Source organism: Penicillium macrosclerotiorum (genome assembly GCF_028827735.1).
Source record: "Penicillium macrosclerotiorum strain IBT 26536 chromosome Unknown utg000001l_segment0_segment0, whole genome shotgun sequence".
Taxonomy (NCBI): domain Eukaryota; kingdom Fungi; phylum Ascomycota; class Eurotiomycetes; order Eurotiales; family Aspergillaceae; genus Penicillium; species Penicillium macrosclerotiorum.
Window position 1 is genome coordinate 2,750,198 of NW_026643081.1, and position 15,553 is coordinate 2,765,750.

The following is a 15,553-nucleotide window of genomic DNA, read 5'->3' on the forward strand; positions in this document are numbered from 1 at the left end:
AGGCGATAGATAACCAACTCACACGGGCCACCTCTGCTGTGAGTGGTCTGATGTGGGGACCAAGATAAATAGATTTTGAGGCAAAGCATATATACAGAAAAAGGATGAAAATAAGGGCTCATTCTTGAATTATAAATTGTCGTAGACTAAATTTGCTCAGTAAGTATGTTGTTGCTTGGGAGCAAAGGCAATATGCCACATGAGCTAGTAGCAAGATAATGTAAGAAAATATCGAGCTAAAGCGGTTCTCACGATCCATCTCGCTCTGAATTGTAGCAAATAAATAAAGAGCACCATTCATGGCTATAGATATGTGAGGCTCCAACCTGGTCCAGCTACGAAATTGGGTCATCATGTCTTGTTCCCACCAACATTATCTCCGTGGACGTTCGTTCTGAGCCTTAGCCTCAAAGACTTTCGAGGGGCTTCGTTGGCGGGTGCATAAGCTTTTCGGTTTGATTTCTTCACTTTTTCGACCTTTTTCTTTCCATGTGAAGATTGCGTTAATTTCCAATTACCGACAGCTGAAGATGAGGACTTTGCTTTACGAGCCGGTGGTTTCCTAAGAGGAGTTGAAGCAGTTGCTGTAGCTGGCCTGTCTGTTTCCGATTCTTGCATTACAGTTGCCTGCGTTTCATTGAGAAGAGGCTGCATTTCCAGAGGTGCCACAGCAGCAGAGTGATCCTTCGTTTGTGTCTTGACATGCCTTGCTGCTGTCTTCTTCGTGGCATGGGCTTTCTTGACCTTGTTTCGAGAAGATTCCTCCGCTTTGAGTGCTACCAGCTCTGGGTTATTTTCTTTCAAAGCGACTTTGACTTTTGGAGCACCAGTTGCCCGACGCTTGAGAGCCTGAGGTGCCCCGCCCTTCATCTTTCCGGTCCGTTTGACCAAACTTTCAATGACACAGATTGTATCCCAGTCCGCACTGGCAGGGCTTGTGATGGCACGGCAGCGACCACACTCCTTCCCATGTTTGATGAATAATTGATGGAGGGAGTATTTAAACTCGTCAGGGATTTTCACATCCAAATGGCTAAAGGCAGTAATCTCGTTGGACTTTGGGGGGACCCACCCCAGCCATTTGCATATCCTGAAGATATGCGTATCCACGGCAAAGCAAGGCCTCTGGAGACAGAAGAGAACAACGCAAGCTGCAGTCTTAGGGCCAATGCCAGGGTATTGAACCAGCTTTCTCATAGCCTTTTGGGTGTCATATTTATGAAAGTAATTCAGGTTGAGAAAGTGCTCATTGGCACTGGCTATATCATAATCTCTGATGCCCGCAGCAGCTTTGCCTTTGAGTGACGATAATTTCGATGGTTCATCTTCGGTAGACGATTCCTCTGCAAGGTGTTGATTTTTGCGGAGCTGGTTCTCATTGTAGACTTGATCCAAGATCAGTTTGAGATTTTTGCTTTTGATATCCGCAAGCCCCCCGCTCTTGATTGCTTCAAAAACATCCTTGACAGAAGCTTGTCGCACAGCATCCCAATTCACGCTTCCTTTTCCAATTCCATCCTCTAGGATACCGAAACGCTGTACCAGGCCATTGAAGGCTCTGGCAGAATTCTTACTGGTGGTGGCACCACTGAGAAGAGTGCGAATCAAAGCATCCAGCACAGATGGAACTTCGCCACAACCGGTGACCGTTAAGGAAGGCTCTGGAATGGTTGCGGGGGCAATTACTTCTCCGTGAGCTTTGGATAGAAGCTCATTGACCAATTTGCATTCCTTCGGGGTTGGATGTTTGTGGTTCGGAAACGGTGTGTTGCCAGGCGTCAACCCATAAGTGTTCTTCTTGATCAGTTTCTTGTTCGGTGTCAAATCTCCAGTCTTGTGAGTGTCAGCTGCATAAATTGAAGGATGAATATCTGCAGCTTCTTCATGGGAGATGTGCTCTTTGGAAGCTTGACTACCTTGAACAGGACTTTCAGTTGGGATCGTAGAATTGCCGGCTTGAGGAACAGTAATTGGGCCCAGATTATGTGGAAGTTCAATGAAAGTTGCAGCATCCTTAGATTGAGATGGGTTAGCAAGATTGCTGTAAGAAGCCCCTCCAGGAACTTGACTGTCTTCTTTTGAGACATTGATCAGGACGCTGGATTCAGTTGAAAATACACCGGTATCATTCTCTTTCGGTGAAAGAGTATCTTGATCATCGATAGGAAGCGATATTCCAGAATCTCCTTCGGCAGACAACGAGATAGAAGGGCTATTTAGATTTGCGGGACTCTCATCATGCGAATGAGCCGGTGATATTTGAGGATTTAAACTGGGAGTTTTAAGCCTCGGTGATTGCAAGACAAGCCCTGCTTGATCGTCTGATCCATTTTGCAAATGGACTGAAAGATCAGAGGGTGGGGCCTCGGTGGGTTGTAATTTAGCTGAGGGTGCGGCCTTCTTTTTTGGAACTGATTGCCTTGATGTGGCTCTCTTGCGCTTCTGGGCCGTGATACGGGCCATTGCCTTTTGACGAAATGCAATTCTGGATTACTTCCGAAGACGCAAAGAGATTCAAGACTCTTGAAATACTCGAATTGAAATTGTTGTGGCGAGAAATATGACAAGATGATAAACCGGTTGTGTGAAGGAATGTAGAGGTTAGGTATGACGTGAATCCCGGGGTCTTATCCGGTCATGTGCAGATATCCTGGGCAAGTTCGAAGTCATCTTATAGAGCTATCAAAGTATCTCGGAACATGAATTATTGACAGTACATGATTTCTCAACACTTGATTTATGAAGAATTGAGTAATTCACCTTTCACAACCCCCATCTGCATCTCATGGATCATGGGCGGTCTCTGCTGACTCTCCCCGACCGCAGCGTCCACAATACTAGAAATACGTATATATATCATCCGCTATTTGTCAGTATTAAGATAAATCACTGATGACTGTTAAAAAACCTGTCCTCACTAAGAACACCCAACATGGCACTGCCAATCTTTTATACCTTGAAAATTCCCCCAGTATTGACAGAGTAACGAACACCCTAACCTTCCGCTGTCTAAAGATCGTCTGTGGGGTTAATTGAGCATAAAAATTGGTTTCTATCATGGGTCGTCTATTCATGCACTTATTGGAATGGGAGGAGCCTCGAAGATATCACGAAGACTGAATGTAATATACTGTATCTCTCCTGCTTTTCTCCCGCTCCCATGAATATCATGACGCCAGATACTATAAGTAGACCGATGAATATTTATATTATCGAGGGGTGGAATGTACACCTACGCATGGTGAAAAGCGGAGAGTGAAAAGGAAAAAAGCATAGAAGGAAGTACGATATAAGTTTCAAGAAAATAGAAATTTTTGGAGGAATTCAAAATGGTATCTGAACTCAACTACCTATCATCATTCAAATAAGATTGCAACCCTGTAGATTAGGGTCAAAGATATCCGTTTTCGCATCACTTTGCACGTAAATCGTCCGTCACCTGTCTAAAAGAAAAGATGCCATCTTAATACAAACTCCTCGACTCCGAATGCATAATAGAATAATGGCTTGAGAAATAGGAAAAAGGCCGTCGCAGATATCATGGATGATCGGCAATGTTGTGAATGCTGATATCCATGCGGTCCGTAACCTTCGGGTGCTCATCTGAGCTGGGCGGGTCTGTGGGCTCCGGGGAGACAACTCCCTCCGCAGGGATGATCTTGCCGTTGGTGTCCATGGTGACACCATGAGCGGCGATCTGGAAGTCGGTCATGTTGGCAATACCATGGGCAACGGCCTCCTTGGCCTTGTCAAGGGCCTTGATCTTGCGGCCCTCGCCACGCACTTGTTCCAGATGGTCAAAGTAGCCTTGACGCACGGGTGTCACATAGCTTCCACAGAACACACCGACCTCGAAGTTGTGGGGTTCAGACTGGCCATTCTCACGAGCAATCTCAGCGCAAGAGCCCTTCAGGTCATCCAGAGTTTGGAAGATGACGCGCTCGGCACCAATATGACGGGCAATGCTCTCAGTATCCCGGTTGTGAGCAACCAGCTCCTGAGGAGAGGCAAGGTCAATACCGTAGATGTGGGCATGTCTGCAAAAAGAAGAAAAACAACACCATTAGTACTCTATATTATATCAAGTCGTGATTGTCAAGACTTACGTGATCTCGGGCGCACAGCTGGCCAGGTAGACCTTCTTGGCGCCAGCCTCACGGGCCATAGTAACGATTTCGCGGCTGGTGGTACCACGAACGATACTGTCGTCCACAAGCAGAACGTTGCGGTCTTTGAACTCTTGCTTCATCGCGTTTAACTTGCGACGGACACCCTTCTGGCGGGTCTTTTGCTCAGGCATGATGAAGGTGCGGAAGACATAGCGGTTCTTAACAAAGCCATGGCAGTAGGGTTTGTCAAGGTACTGAGCAACATGGGTAGCAGATGTGGTTGCAGTCTCAGGAATGGGGATAACCACATCGATGTTCTTGACCTCTTCAGGGCCCAACACATCGAGGATGCGAGCACCCAGACGGTCCCCCATGCGCTGACGGCTGCGGTACACACTGATACCATCAATGACAGAGTCTGGGCGAGCAAAGTAGACAAATTCGAAAATATCTGGGGCATAGTCCTTCTTGGGTGCCACCTGGCGGAAGACGGGCTCTCCTCCCTTCTCGATGATGACAGCCTCACCTGGCTGAATATCCCGGTGGTTGGAGAAGCCCAACTGATCCAGAGCAACAGACTCAGAGGCCATCATGTAGTCAGTTCCTTGACCGTCCAGGGAGGGGCGGGAGCCGAGGACGAGAGGACGAATGCCGTATGAGTCACGGAAGCCCAGAACACCGAAGCCTAGAGAAAAGAAAGGCAAAGCAGGTCAGTGGGGTGTTCAGGCACTGTTGAGTTTGACGCGATCTCAGACTTACCAGCGAGCATGGCAGTACAAGCCCAGCCGCCTTCGCAGCGTTTGTACATACGGCTCAAAGAGGCAAAGAGATCCTCCTGGTTGACGCGAGCCTTCTTGGTCTCGCTCAGCTCGTCCGCAAAGATGTTCAGCATGAGTTCACTGTCACTATCGGTGTTGATGTGACGGTGTGCTTCTAAATCCAGGTACTTCTTCAGATCCGGGGCGTTGATCAGGTTGCCATTGTGTGCGAAGCAGATGCCATATGGACTGTTGACGTAAAATGGCTGAGCCTCAGCGTTGGCGCTGCTGCCGGCAGTTGGGTACCGCAGGTGTCCGATACCCATGGAGCCTGGCAGATTGGCCACCTTGGCACCGTCTTGAAAGACCTTGGCCGCCATGCCATTGGCCTTCAGCTGGTAGATGCGACCTCCGGAAGCGCAGGTCGCAATACCGGCCGCATCCTGTCCACGATCTGTGGTCACATCGGCTTAGCGATTGTGTCCTCCATGTAATTCCGGTTGCTACTCACGTTGAAGCAGGTACAGGGCCTCGTGAAGGTCCACGGCCGCAGCCGCGGAGGGGTTCGCCAGGATCAGAGCGATGATGCCACACATGTTGAGGCGGAAGAGGTTTCCTTGTAAGACAGCAGACTGGTCAGCACAGAAGTCACAGTAGGCATCGGCAATCGAGCAAAAAACAATGGTGGGGGTGTCTCAAAAATCAGTATGGGATGTTCTCCGCAAAAAAAAGCTAGGAAGTCTAACATCTATGAAAAAAATCCAAAGTTCATCATAGAGACGCGGGCAAAGGCAGGACCAACAACCACTCACCAAAATCAGATAGGGAATGAAGGGGGAGCAATGCTCATCAGGACCCCCAGGAAGTCGGAGGGGAAGGGAAAGAAAATCTCCATAGTGGCCTTTCGTTCCGCCGTGGTTCTTCTCCACTGAGATTTTTTCGCGGCACTCCGACTCCGGGCTGACAAAGGCGTGCTGACTCAGCGTGCCCCTCGCGGTGCCCCGCATTGGGCAGGGTATATAGTTGACTGTATGAAGATGAGCGACATTGATAGACATTAATCAAACTGGTCACAGTGGACACCCTTTGGCATGTCAATTCACTTGAAGGGAGATTTCGGGAAGAGTGAAGATGCAAGATCGGTGCCAAAGTGGGATAATGGGAAAACTTTCACATGTGCGCCTGCCAGTTGCTTTGTTGCTATGCACTCTCTCCTCCCTGCATGATCAGTTGGATCGTTGGTCTGCTTTTATTTAGTCTGTTATTCATGTATACCAGAGAATATATTTTTTGGTTGCGTAGACATCCCTTCTACGTCTTTCATCTCCCAATTCCAGAAGATTTTCTGCATTTACCTTTCAGATCGGGTAGCATCTTACTATATCCCCATCCCCACTTGCCTTAATTCAATCTTGCGCATCTCCCTTTTTCTGAACACGGGGCATATACTCCTTGAATGATGAGAAGCATCGTCAGAGGAAATTGAGTCCAGTTTCTTCCAACCAGCTACAATCTTCATTTCTCGAATTTCACTGCCGAAATACTTGACAAGAATGGGCGGAAAAAAGATGGATGCCGAGATAATTGATCTCATTTCTGGGCCAAGGTCTGAATCCAAGGAGAAGACTCATATCTCCCCTAATAGTGATGCCCCCTGGATTTTACCACGAGCATATTTGCCCCAGATTCCGGAAACTTTACCTTCGACTCCGGAATCTTCATCCACGAGCCCGGGACTCTCACTCACATCTCTAGAATCTTCACCAACGAGTATGGAGTCTTCATCAACCGAGTCGATGGAGTGGCCTACAGAAAACATATCTCCGGACATGAATCTGAATTTGTTTCTGGGCCAGGAATGTCTCGCGATTCCAGCTGATTCCGAAGACCCTTCTTTCAAGGATTGGGAAGATATTGACCGAATCTGTCTCAAAAAAAATTTATCCACCTTTGACCCTGTCGTGAACAATAGCGCTGAAAGACCCCCTCTTGTCCTGGACCAGTACAATTCGTTGAGACCTGATTTTGGGAGGAGGAACAACGTTTTGATCCATCATCGTGTCATCCGTCATTCTTCTAAGTCTCTGGACGACGAAGGAACACTCTCTGCCAAAAACGCCATATTGACCGCGCGGGGAAACACTTGGAATGAACCTATCGATCTGACAGTAAATGGAACGAGCGGGAAGGTTGATGTAAGTGGCCCAGATCATCATTGAAGATCTACTGATCAATTAAACAGAATTATGTCACTAACAGTGAAGTCGATTTGCAGGGACTGATGCCGCTCATTGACTTCAGCGCGATCGCAAGGCACATTTTCAAAGAGTCTATGTCTGTGGAGCTTTATGATGGGTCATTTGTCTACATTGAGCACATCTCCCATCAGGGACCGGAAATATCCCTTTATGGGAGAAGGCTTTATCGAACCAAGGGGTTGCGTCTTCCACATATTCCGAATTGTATTCCACGGAATGATAATGAGCTTGTATGGGCAATTGAGGTGGACTATGATAGGAGTACTGACGATTTGATCCGCGACAAAAATGGAGGTCCTTTCTCAGTCGATGAAGTTCGGCACTTGCGCAAGATCCATTTCACCAACGTCCCACTCACAAAGCATGGGCAATATAGACAGCCGAAGGGATTGGTCTGTCGCTTGAAATGGACATTTCGGTGGCGGGAGAATCTGACCACCCGGCATCACGAAAGCCATAGACTCCCGGAAAATTCGGTCGAATACCTGAGATTTGAGGAAGCTGATAGTGAATATCGTTGTTCCCCTGTGGAGCTCAGGGAGAAATGGCGAGGACCAAGGAGGACCATTCCCTATGGCGATGCGAAGTTGTCATACTCGCAGTCTTCAACTTCTGGTCTGAATGACTCAACCATTGATCTCACCACCGATGGCCGTACATACTCTTTTGGCGATGCCTACTGTGGTGCTGGCGGAGCCTCCTGCGGAGCCCAGCAAGCGGGACTGTGGATTAAATGGGCTTGTGACATCAACTCGTATGCTGCTCAGACCTACACCCTAAACTTCCCTCACGTTGCGGTTTGGAATTCCCCGTTCCACGATTTCATGACCAACACTGATGAATTCCTCCGCGTGGATGTCTGCCATTGCTCTCCACCATGTCAGACCTTCTCACCTGCACATACGATCGACAGCAGTCGGGATGAGGATAACTATGCCTGCATCTTCACGGGCCGTAACCTACTGGAGCGAGCGCATCCCCGCATTCTGACTATGGAAGAGACCTCTGGTCTTAAAGAGATCCCCAGAAATGCCGAAGTCCTGGACCGGGTTCTTCTGGATTGGCTGGAGATCGGCTATTCAGTTCGTTGGGGACTGTTAGAGGCGCTTCATTACGGTATCCCACAGACTCGGAGAAGACTGATCATCTTTGCGGCTGGGTAAGGTCCCTCTCCCTCAATGATATAAAATTGTTCATTGATATTGACCAAGTGCTCACAGACCAGGAGAAACACTCCCCAAGTTTCCTGAACCAACTCATGGTCTTCCGGGTAGCGGTCTGGCTCCTATAAAAACCATCCACGACGCCATCTCGGGAATTCCTGAGGATGCTGACAACCATGAGACGGTTATCGAAGAAGACCGATGGAGCACAGCCCACCGTGCTTCGTATTACCCTCGCCAACCGGCGAAGACTCTCACCTGTAACGGCGGGGAGGGTAATTGGCACCCCTCTGGAAAGCGACGATTCACTTGTCGAGAGGTGGCCTGCCTGCAGACCTTTCCCATCGATTTCGAGTTTTCGGGCAAGGGAACCCGGCGGCAGATTGGGAATGCTGTGCCTCCGACGTTTGCCCGGAAGTTCTTTGAGTCGGTGACCCAGTCTCTGAGAGAGACCGACGAGCGAGAGCTGGCCGAGAAATCCGCGCGGGGCCGTATTTGGGCATGAATAGTTGCGCTGGCTATGATGGCGGTTGGAAAGATGCTCAGAAAGTGAGTATGATCTGATCGGCGTTGGGGCATGTGAAACCGCTGCGGAGCATGTTGGCCCGAGGACAAACGGGATCGGCTTTCTAGTGTGATTTGTTGGACGAGCTTGGCTCGTCCAAAGATTTAGTTGTGTAGACCGGACCCCGAATGAAACGATTTCCCCTGATTTGAGAGCTCTGGATCTGTTCCGATATTCGCTGGTTTGGGGATGATGCACTGTAGCTGTTCGTCGTGGCCCCCTGCGTCTCCGAACGCTGAATACCGCCGGTCCTCGGGATCTCCCCGGCTCGAGCTCAACCCTATGGTCACTGTTCCTCCATCTTGTAGAAGCCAACTGGGCCCAGGACCAATGGCAGAGACTGGATGCCCTGGCAATGTGTCAATTCCCCAATTCCACCATTCCGTCGAGGTCTTTGGTGGTGGTGACCGAAGCATCGGCCGCATTCCCGACACTAACCGACTGGCCTCGGCACGATGAAGTCAGCTTGAACTCACCCTTTCCCTTTCTGTTACCCCCAACACTCCCCTCTCCACATTCTTCTTTCTCCCTCTACCCCATCGCCAGATTATCCTCTCCATTTTCTTCTATTCCCGACTTGTTTTTGCCTCGTCTGGGATCTTTGTCTTTGGATCCTGCTTCAATTCCCCTTCCATTGCGCAGACAACCATGTCCCTTCCCGCAGTGAGACGGCTGACCCACACGTCTCCCCGCACTTTGGCCCGCATCTCCGTCTCCAGGTTGCCCACTTTCGCTTCTACTTCTCCCATCACCGCCATCGTGACTCCTACTGCCAATCGTGCCCCTCGCTTTTCCACCATGGCTGCTCGTCAATCAGCTGCTCCTCCGGCGCAAGCCGACAAGTCTTACGACCCTGAGATCCAGGATATGGCCAGTTACATCCACCAGTACAATGTGGACTCTGATCTGGCGGTAAGTTTCTCTTTTGGGCCCCAATTCGGTCAATTCACTTCGTACTAATACGATGTTATTTTCTGGCACCATTAGTTCGATACCGCTCGTCTGGTGTTCCTGGACACTCTGGGTTGCGGTCTGGAAGCCTTGAAGTTCAAGGAGTGCGCGAAGCTGCTCGGCCCGGTTGTGGAGGGCACTGTGGTCCCCAATGGCACCCGTGTGCCTGGTACTCCTTACCAGCTCGACCCGGTGAATGGTGCTTTCAACATTGGCGCCATGATCCGCTGGCTGGACTACAACGACTGCTGGCTCGCCGCCGAGTGGGGCCACCCTTCCGACAACTTGGGTGGTATTCTGGCTGTAGCCGATTGGATTTCTCGCACTAACCGCGCAGGCGGCAACCTGGGCAATGGCAAGATCCTCAAAATCCGGGATGTTCTGGAGGCCATGATCAAGGCCCACGAGATCCAGGGTGTCCTGGCTCTGGAGAACTCGTACAACAAGGTTGGCCTGGATCACGTTGTGCTGGTCAAGGTTGCCACCACCGCGGTGGTCTCGAAGATGATGGGTCTGACTGAGAAGCAGACCGCTGATGCTATTACCCAGGCCTGGGTGGATGGCCAGAGTCTTCGCACTTACCGCCACTCCCCCAACACCATGTCCCGCAAGTCGTGGGCCGCCGGTGATGCTTGCCAGCGCGCGGTCAACCTGGTTCTCAAGGTCCAGAAGGGCGAGGGTGGTCTGCACACCGTTCTCTCGGCTCCGGTTTGGGGCTTCTACGATGTCCTCTTCAAGGGCAAGAAGTTCCAGTTCCAGCGCCCCTACGGCAGCTATGTCATGGAGAACGTTCTTTTCAAGGTCTCCTACCCTGGTAAGTACCTTGTACCTTTTTCTGGTTGAAATTTGAGGAAATGAAATGAAAGATGGCTAACTTGGAAATTAGCCGAGTTCCATTCCCAGACTGCCATCGAGGCTGCCCAGATCATCAACAAGAAGCTGGCGGCTATGGGCAAGAGCGCCAAGGATATCAAGGAGATCACCAACCGTACCCACGAGGCCTGTATCCGTATCATCGATAAACAGTTCAAGGCAATGGACAACTTTGCCGACCGTGACCACTGTGTTCAGGTAAGCTAGCTTGCATAAGGATCATATGATTATTTCAACTGACAGCCCGACCAGTACATGGTTGCCAACATGCTTGTGTTCAACCGCCTGACTGCGAGTGACTACGCCGATGGCTCTGAGGCTGCCACCTCACCTCTACTGGAGGATCTGCGTCAGCGCATCCGCTGTGTCGAAGATGAGCAGTTCACCAAGGACTACCATGACCCGTCCAAGCGCACCATCCCCAACGCCTTGACCGTTACCCTCAACGACGGCACCGTTCTTGACGAGGTTGTTGTTGAGGCTCCTCTGGGCCACCGCCTGCGCCGCGAGGAGGCTAAGCCGGAGATTCTGGCCAAGTACAAGCGTCATCTTCAGGCGCACTTTGACCAGGCTCGTATCGACGAGCTGCTGAAGGTGGGCTGGGATCGCCAGCAGCTTGAGAACTACGATGTCGACCAGTATGTTGATCTGTACGTCAAGGACAAGGTGATCGCCTCTGCCTAGATACCCTCTTCTTGGGAGAGTGTTTGAGGAGAGATCTCTTCCTTGGTGGACAGAATAGCACTACGTGTATGATGAACATATCCTTTTTTCCTTTGGGCGATATACAGCAAAATGACTGCATAGACTTTGAGTTCATTGATTTTACTGCATAAAAACACATGTTCACCTGTAATATGATCTTCCATCTTATCCCGAGGCCCCTGATGTACATGTCACCCCTAGATTTGACGGGGTGTTTGCGCACAGTACCTCGCTCTTCCCGTCCGGAGCTTTCACTGTATATGAGCTGACCTTGACGCCGCAAGTTCCGTCCGCTCCACAGTCGAGATTTCCAGTGACGTCGTCGTATTTGCCGCTAGTCGTGCCGCTGAAGTTCTCGAAGATAATATCGGTCAGATCTGCAGTGCCAGGGTAATCCTCGCAATAATCCGCATCTTCGCCGTAGCAACTCTGGATCTGGATGGCGTAGTCGCACCCGTCGACCGTGACATCGTTCCAGGTCACATTTGTGACGGTCGACTGTCCATGGCTCCCACCAGATGGATAAGTCTTGATGCCCGCGGCTTTGGTTGAGTTCACCATCGTGGCACCAGACACATACACATTCTTGACTGTGTCATCCGAACCCTTGCCGAGAGATCCCACAGACAGACCGTGGCTGCCGATGCAGGTGATGTCGGTCACTGTGACGCCGTTCGCTCCAGGTTTGAATGCAACGCAATCGTCGTCGTTCGTGACCTTGACGTTGCTGATGACCACATTGGTACTCTCCCCAATATCAAAGCCGTCTGTGTTCTTGGGCGCGTTGTCGCTCTTCGACGTGGCGTCCATCTTCAAGTTTGAGAATACCACGTCGCTACTGCCCCCCTTGACGGAAATAAACACGTTGGGCGGGTTCTTCTGTCGTAAGTTGGACACGGTGATGTCGGAACCGCCCGTGATATAGAGAAGCGTTGGGCGATCGTAGCTGCTATCCGAGGCGAAGACATCCCAACTGGAATTACGTTAGCTTTTTGCATAGTCGTATCTTATTGGTCTCTGCAACATACGCATCCTGGCCATTGCCGTCGATTACTCCATTTCCCGTTAGAGACCGGATCTTGATCCCGTCAATATTCTTGACATTGATCATTGCTGTGCGCCCCTCCCAGTAGCTGGTCGACGAGGCGAATTTAAGCAGACCTTCTACCTGGAAGTCACAGCCACTGCAGCCTGCGAAATCCAGAACGCTATTTAGATAGTATGTTGTTCCCGAGGGAATCACAATCGTGCCGCTGCTGCAGGATGCGATCGCCGAGGTAATGGCAGGGACGTCGTCAGTGGATGACGACCCGCCAGCCACGGGGGTGCAGGTCGAGGCGCGAGCATTCAGAACGCGCGATGCGTCTGGTAGTGCCAGCGCGAGTGGGATCGTGGCGAGAAGCGGACATAGTCTCTTTGCGACACCCATTGTGATCGAGCTGGGGATGGCAGATGTTGGCAGGCTCCTCTGATACGCCTGTTACGGAACTCTTTGGGAAGTGGATCGGGATTCTTATAGAAGTCTTGTAGTATAGTATAGTAGTTTGACCAGGATTGGTCCTTTTAGGTACATGTATATCTGAACTGGACAGCCGATTATTTATCTATAGCTCAAACAACATCCACGGATCATCACCTGTCAACCTGAAATAAGGAGCTATCTAGAACTATAATTCGAGGAAATTCTTCAAAGTGCTGGTCCATCCTGCCGGTATATTCAAACCTCTGCTGCAAGGGTCAAACTACCCCACTTGGTTGAAACCAGTGGCCTCTACCGAACTATTTTTCACGTGTGACAACCCCTGGTTGGTGGCGCTTCTTTTGTCTCGGAAAGTTGTGAAGAATCGACGTCAGAGGGGGCGCTGGAGACCAGGATTGGATGAACGCCTGGAGAGGCTGTTCACCCTTAATGGCCTTGGCATGTACTTCGTTCTAATTTACTATAAGGACCGCCGGCTAAATTGCTCTTGAACGGACAATAGCCGGAATGGGCTGAACGCGGAGATGATTATTCCAGTTGACAGGCATCCGTGTTTCAGAACAGACTGTTATTCATGGAATCCGGGGCCGCGCGGTGGAGAATCTATTGTTTCGCTTAAACTCCAAGCATAAAATTCACCGGCAGTTTTGACGCGAAAAATTGAATCCGATACCCTTGAAACATAATTTTCCGACGAAGGATAGAGGACCTTGTGCTAGGGTGGGTGAGCAGTATGTTACAGTGATGGGTTCATATATTCGCTAGCTGAGCGCTGGTCGTCTCGCACTCCAACTCTATCAGTTGAAGATCATCTTTCTGAGAAAGAAAACCCATCCGCTCAAATGCGCAAGTCCGCCATATTTCTCTTGTCAGCCCTAGGGCTCGGCACTGGCGTCATCGGTGCGCCCGCCGAGCTGCAGCGCCGTACAAGTAGAACGAGCGCGCCGTCCGGCTGTCTCAGTGTTGGCTCCGGTCAGACATACTCGACGATTGGAGCAGCCCTCGATGCGTTGGGCTCATCGACTTCCTCGGCATGCATTTATGTTGCCAGTGGCACGTATTCAGAGCAGCTGACGATCGACTATGCGGGCACTTTGACTCTGTATGGCGAGACCTCAAACACGGGGACCTACAAGGATAATACGGTGACAATCACGCATACCATTTCCTCGTCGGCCGCTGGTAGTCTGGATAAGAGTGCCACCGTGAATGTGGTCTCGGATGGGTTCACAATGTATAATATCAATGTGGCGAACGGATACGGGAAGGGTGCGCAAGCTGTCGCGTAAGTCAATTTGCATCGCTCTTGGTCTGAAAGGAGAGAAGATATTAATATATTCCGGCGCAGGCTTGTTGGTAATGCTGATCAGCTGGGATTCTACGGGTGCCAATTCACCGGGTACCAGGATACACTGTATGCTAAAGCTGGAACTCAGTATTACTCCAACTGCATGATTGAAGGTGAGAAAAAAAATATAAGCTTCTCGACAATGATAACTATTTTGGCTCATGAAAATTTGAACAGGAGCTGTGGACTTTATTTTCGGAGATGCCTCTGCTTGGTTCGGAGAATGTGACATCGTGTCCAACGGTGCAGGTTACATCACTGCCAATTCTCGCGAAGAATCAACAGATTCAGCCTGGTATGCTATCGACAACTGTAACATCAAAGCGGCGTCTGGCACAGACCTGGATGGTGATGTGTATCTGGGCCGGCCGTGGCGTGTGCTGGCACGGGTGATTTACCAAAACTCGGACCTAGGCAGCTTGATCAATGCTCAGGGATGGACTACTATGGCTGAAGGTGCAACACCCCTGTTTTACGAGTACAACAACTCCGGTGATGGATCGGATACATCGGACAGATTGTATGAGACGTCGATCTCGGCGGGTGTCACCAAGAAGACGGTGCTGGGTAGTGACTATGGGGATTGGATTGATTCGAGTTACTGAGTGCCCTTTCATTTAAGCTGGAGAACAAGGTTGATTACACAATTTACAAATGGATTTCATATTTCTTCCAAGGAATAGATAATCATGACCATCGATACCGGCTTAGCTGCTCTAGGAGGATTGGGGACACTCTCGGGGCATTATGGACCACAAAAGCAGTAGCAACAACATTTTGTCTAATTAGATTCGGATTTGCTTCCTCGTCAGTAGCAAGGAAAGCTGGATTTGTAACATAGTAATACAAAACACGCCAAATATCCTTCCTACGTAATACGAGATAGCTGTTCAAGTAGCGCGGGCTATTTTTATAAGGGATTTTGAAATAGTTTCTCTTTTTCGCATTCGTTAACAATATGACACTAGCTCGAAATCGCTAAACATATCTCTTTTATATATAGAGCTAGCGTAGGTGTCCCAGGATTCGATCAAGCTTTGCAGGTGGCTAGCGAGCTCCACCATTTTAGAGTTTTCTTAGGAAGATCATCTAAATAAGGTTCTTTCAAATAGAGGATAGGAGAGGCAGTCATCAAATCATCAAAATAGATTATCCCCTACAGTAGTTCAGCAAGTTGCGGCTAAGGCAGCGGAGGATATAACGGGAGCTCTACACCTGTGATCGGCTGTCCAAAAAGCTGACCTATAATTCCACTCAGGCATCATTGAAACTCATAGTTGTTGCTCCAAATATTGAAGTTTCCTGTTACCCGAGCTATGATCTTGTGCATACTGAGATAGCCT

General features: G+C 49.8%; 6 protein-coding genes across 6 annotated transcripts; 3 read left to right on the forward strand and 3 right to left on the reverse strand.

Moving 5' to 3' along the window:
• Nucleotides 1-351: 351 nt before the first annotated feature.
• On the reverse strand, nucleotides 352-2,463 carry N7462_000921 (endonuclease III domain-containing protein; the record flags this gene model as incomplete). Its single annotated transcript, XM_057072647.1, has 1 exon — nucleotides 352-2,463. One exon carries the CDS (start codon nucleotides 2,461-2,463, stop codon nucleotides 352-354), a length of 2,112 nt encoding a protein of 703 aa, XP_056939177.1.
• Nucleotides 2,464-3,538: 1,075 nt separating this feature from the next.
• On the reverse strand, nucleotides 3,539-5,463 carry N7462_000922 (amidophosphoribosyltransferase; the record flags this gene model as incomplete). The annotated part of the gene is made up of 4 exons (XM_057072648.1): nucleotides 3,539-4,037; nucleotides 4,107-4,794; nucleotides 4,869-5,321; nucleotides 5,379-5,463. The coding sequence occupies 4 exons, from the start codon at nucleotides 5,461-5,463 to the stop codon at nucleotides 3,539-3,541; spliced, it is 1,725 nt and encodes a 574-aa protein (XP_056939178.1).
• Nucleotides 5,464-7,039: 1,576 nt separating this feature from the next.
• N7462_000923 (DNA cytosine methyltransferase) lies at nucleotides 7,040-8,793 on the forward strand (the record flags this gene model as incomplete). The annotated part of the gene is made up of 3 exons (XM_057072649.1): nucleotides 7,040-7,062; nucleotides 7,127-8,284; nucleotides 8,346-8,793. 3 exons carry the CDS (start codon nucleotides 7,040-7,042, stop codon nucleotides 8,791-8,793), a joined length of 1,629 nt encoding a protein of 542 aa, XP_056939179.1.
• A 708-nt stretch (nucleotides 8,794-9,501) lies between these two features.
• On the forward strand, nucleotides 9,502-11,361 carry N7462_000924 (putative 2-methylcitrate dehydratase; the record flags this gene model as incomplete). The annotated part of the gene is made up of 4 exons (XM_057072650.1): nucleotides 9,502-9,765; nucleotides 9,841-10,629; nucleotides 10,708-10,875; nucleotides 10,921-11,361. 4 exons carry the CDS (start codon nucleotides 9,502-9,504, stop codon nucleotides 11,359-11,361), a joined length of 1,662 nt encoding a protein of 553 aa, XP_056939180.1.
• A 186-nt stretch (nucleotides 11,362-11,547) lies between these two features.
• Nucleotides 11,548-12,811, reverse strand: N7462_000925 (putative extracellular exo-polygalacturonase; the record flags this gene model as incomplete). The annotated part of the gene is made up of 2 exons (XM_057072651.1): nucleotides 11,548-12,355; nucleotides 12,411-12,811. The coding sequence occupies 2 exons, from the start codon at nucleotides 12,809-12,811 to the stop codon at nucleotides 11,548-11,550; spliced, it is 1,209 nt and encodes a 402-aa protein (XP_056939181.1).
• An 893-nt stretch (nucleotides 12,812-13,704) lies between these two features.
• pmeA (putative pectin methylesterase) lies at nucleotides 13,705-14,815 on the forward strand (the record flags this gene model as incomplete). The annotated part of the gene is made up of 3 exons (XM_057072652.1): nucleotides 13,705-14,147; nucleotides 14,211-14,323; nucleotides 14,388-14,815. The coding sequence occupies 3 exons, from the start codon at nucleotides 13,705-13,707 to the stop codon at nucleotides 14,813-14,815; spliced, it is 984 nt and encodes a 327-aa protein (XP_056939182.1).
• Nucleotides 14,816-15,553: the final 738 nt, after the last annotated feature.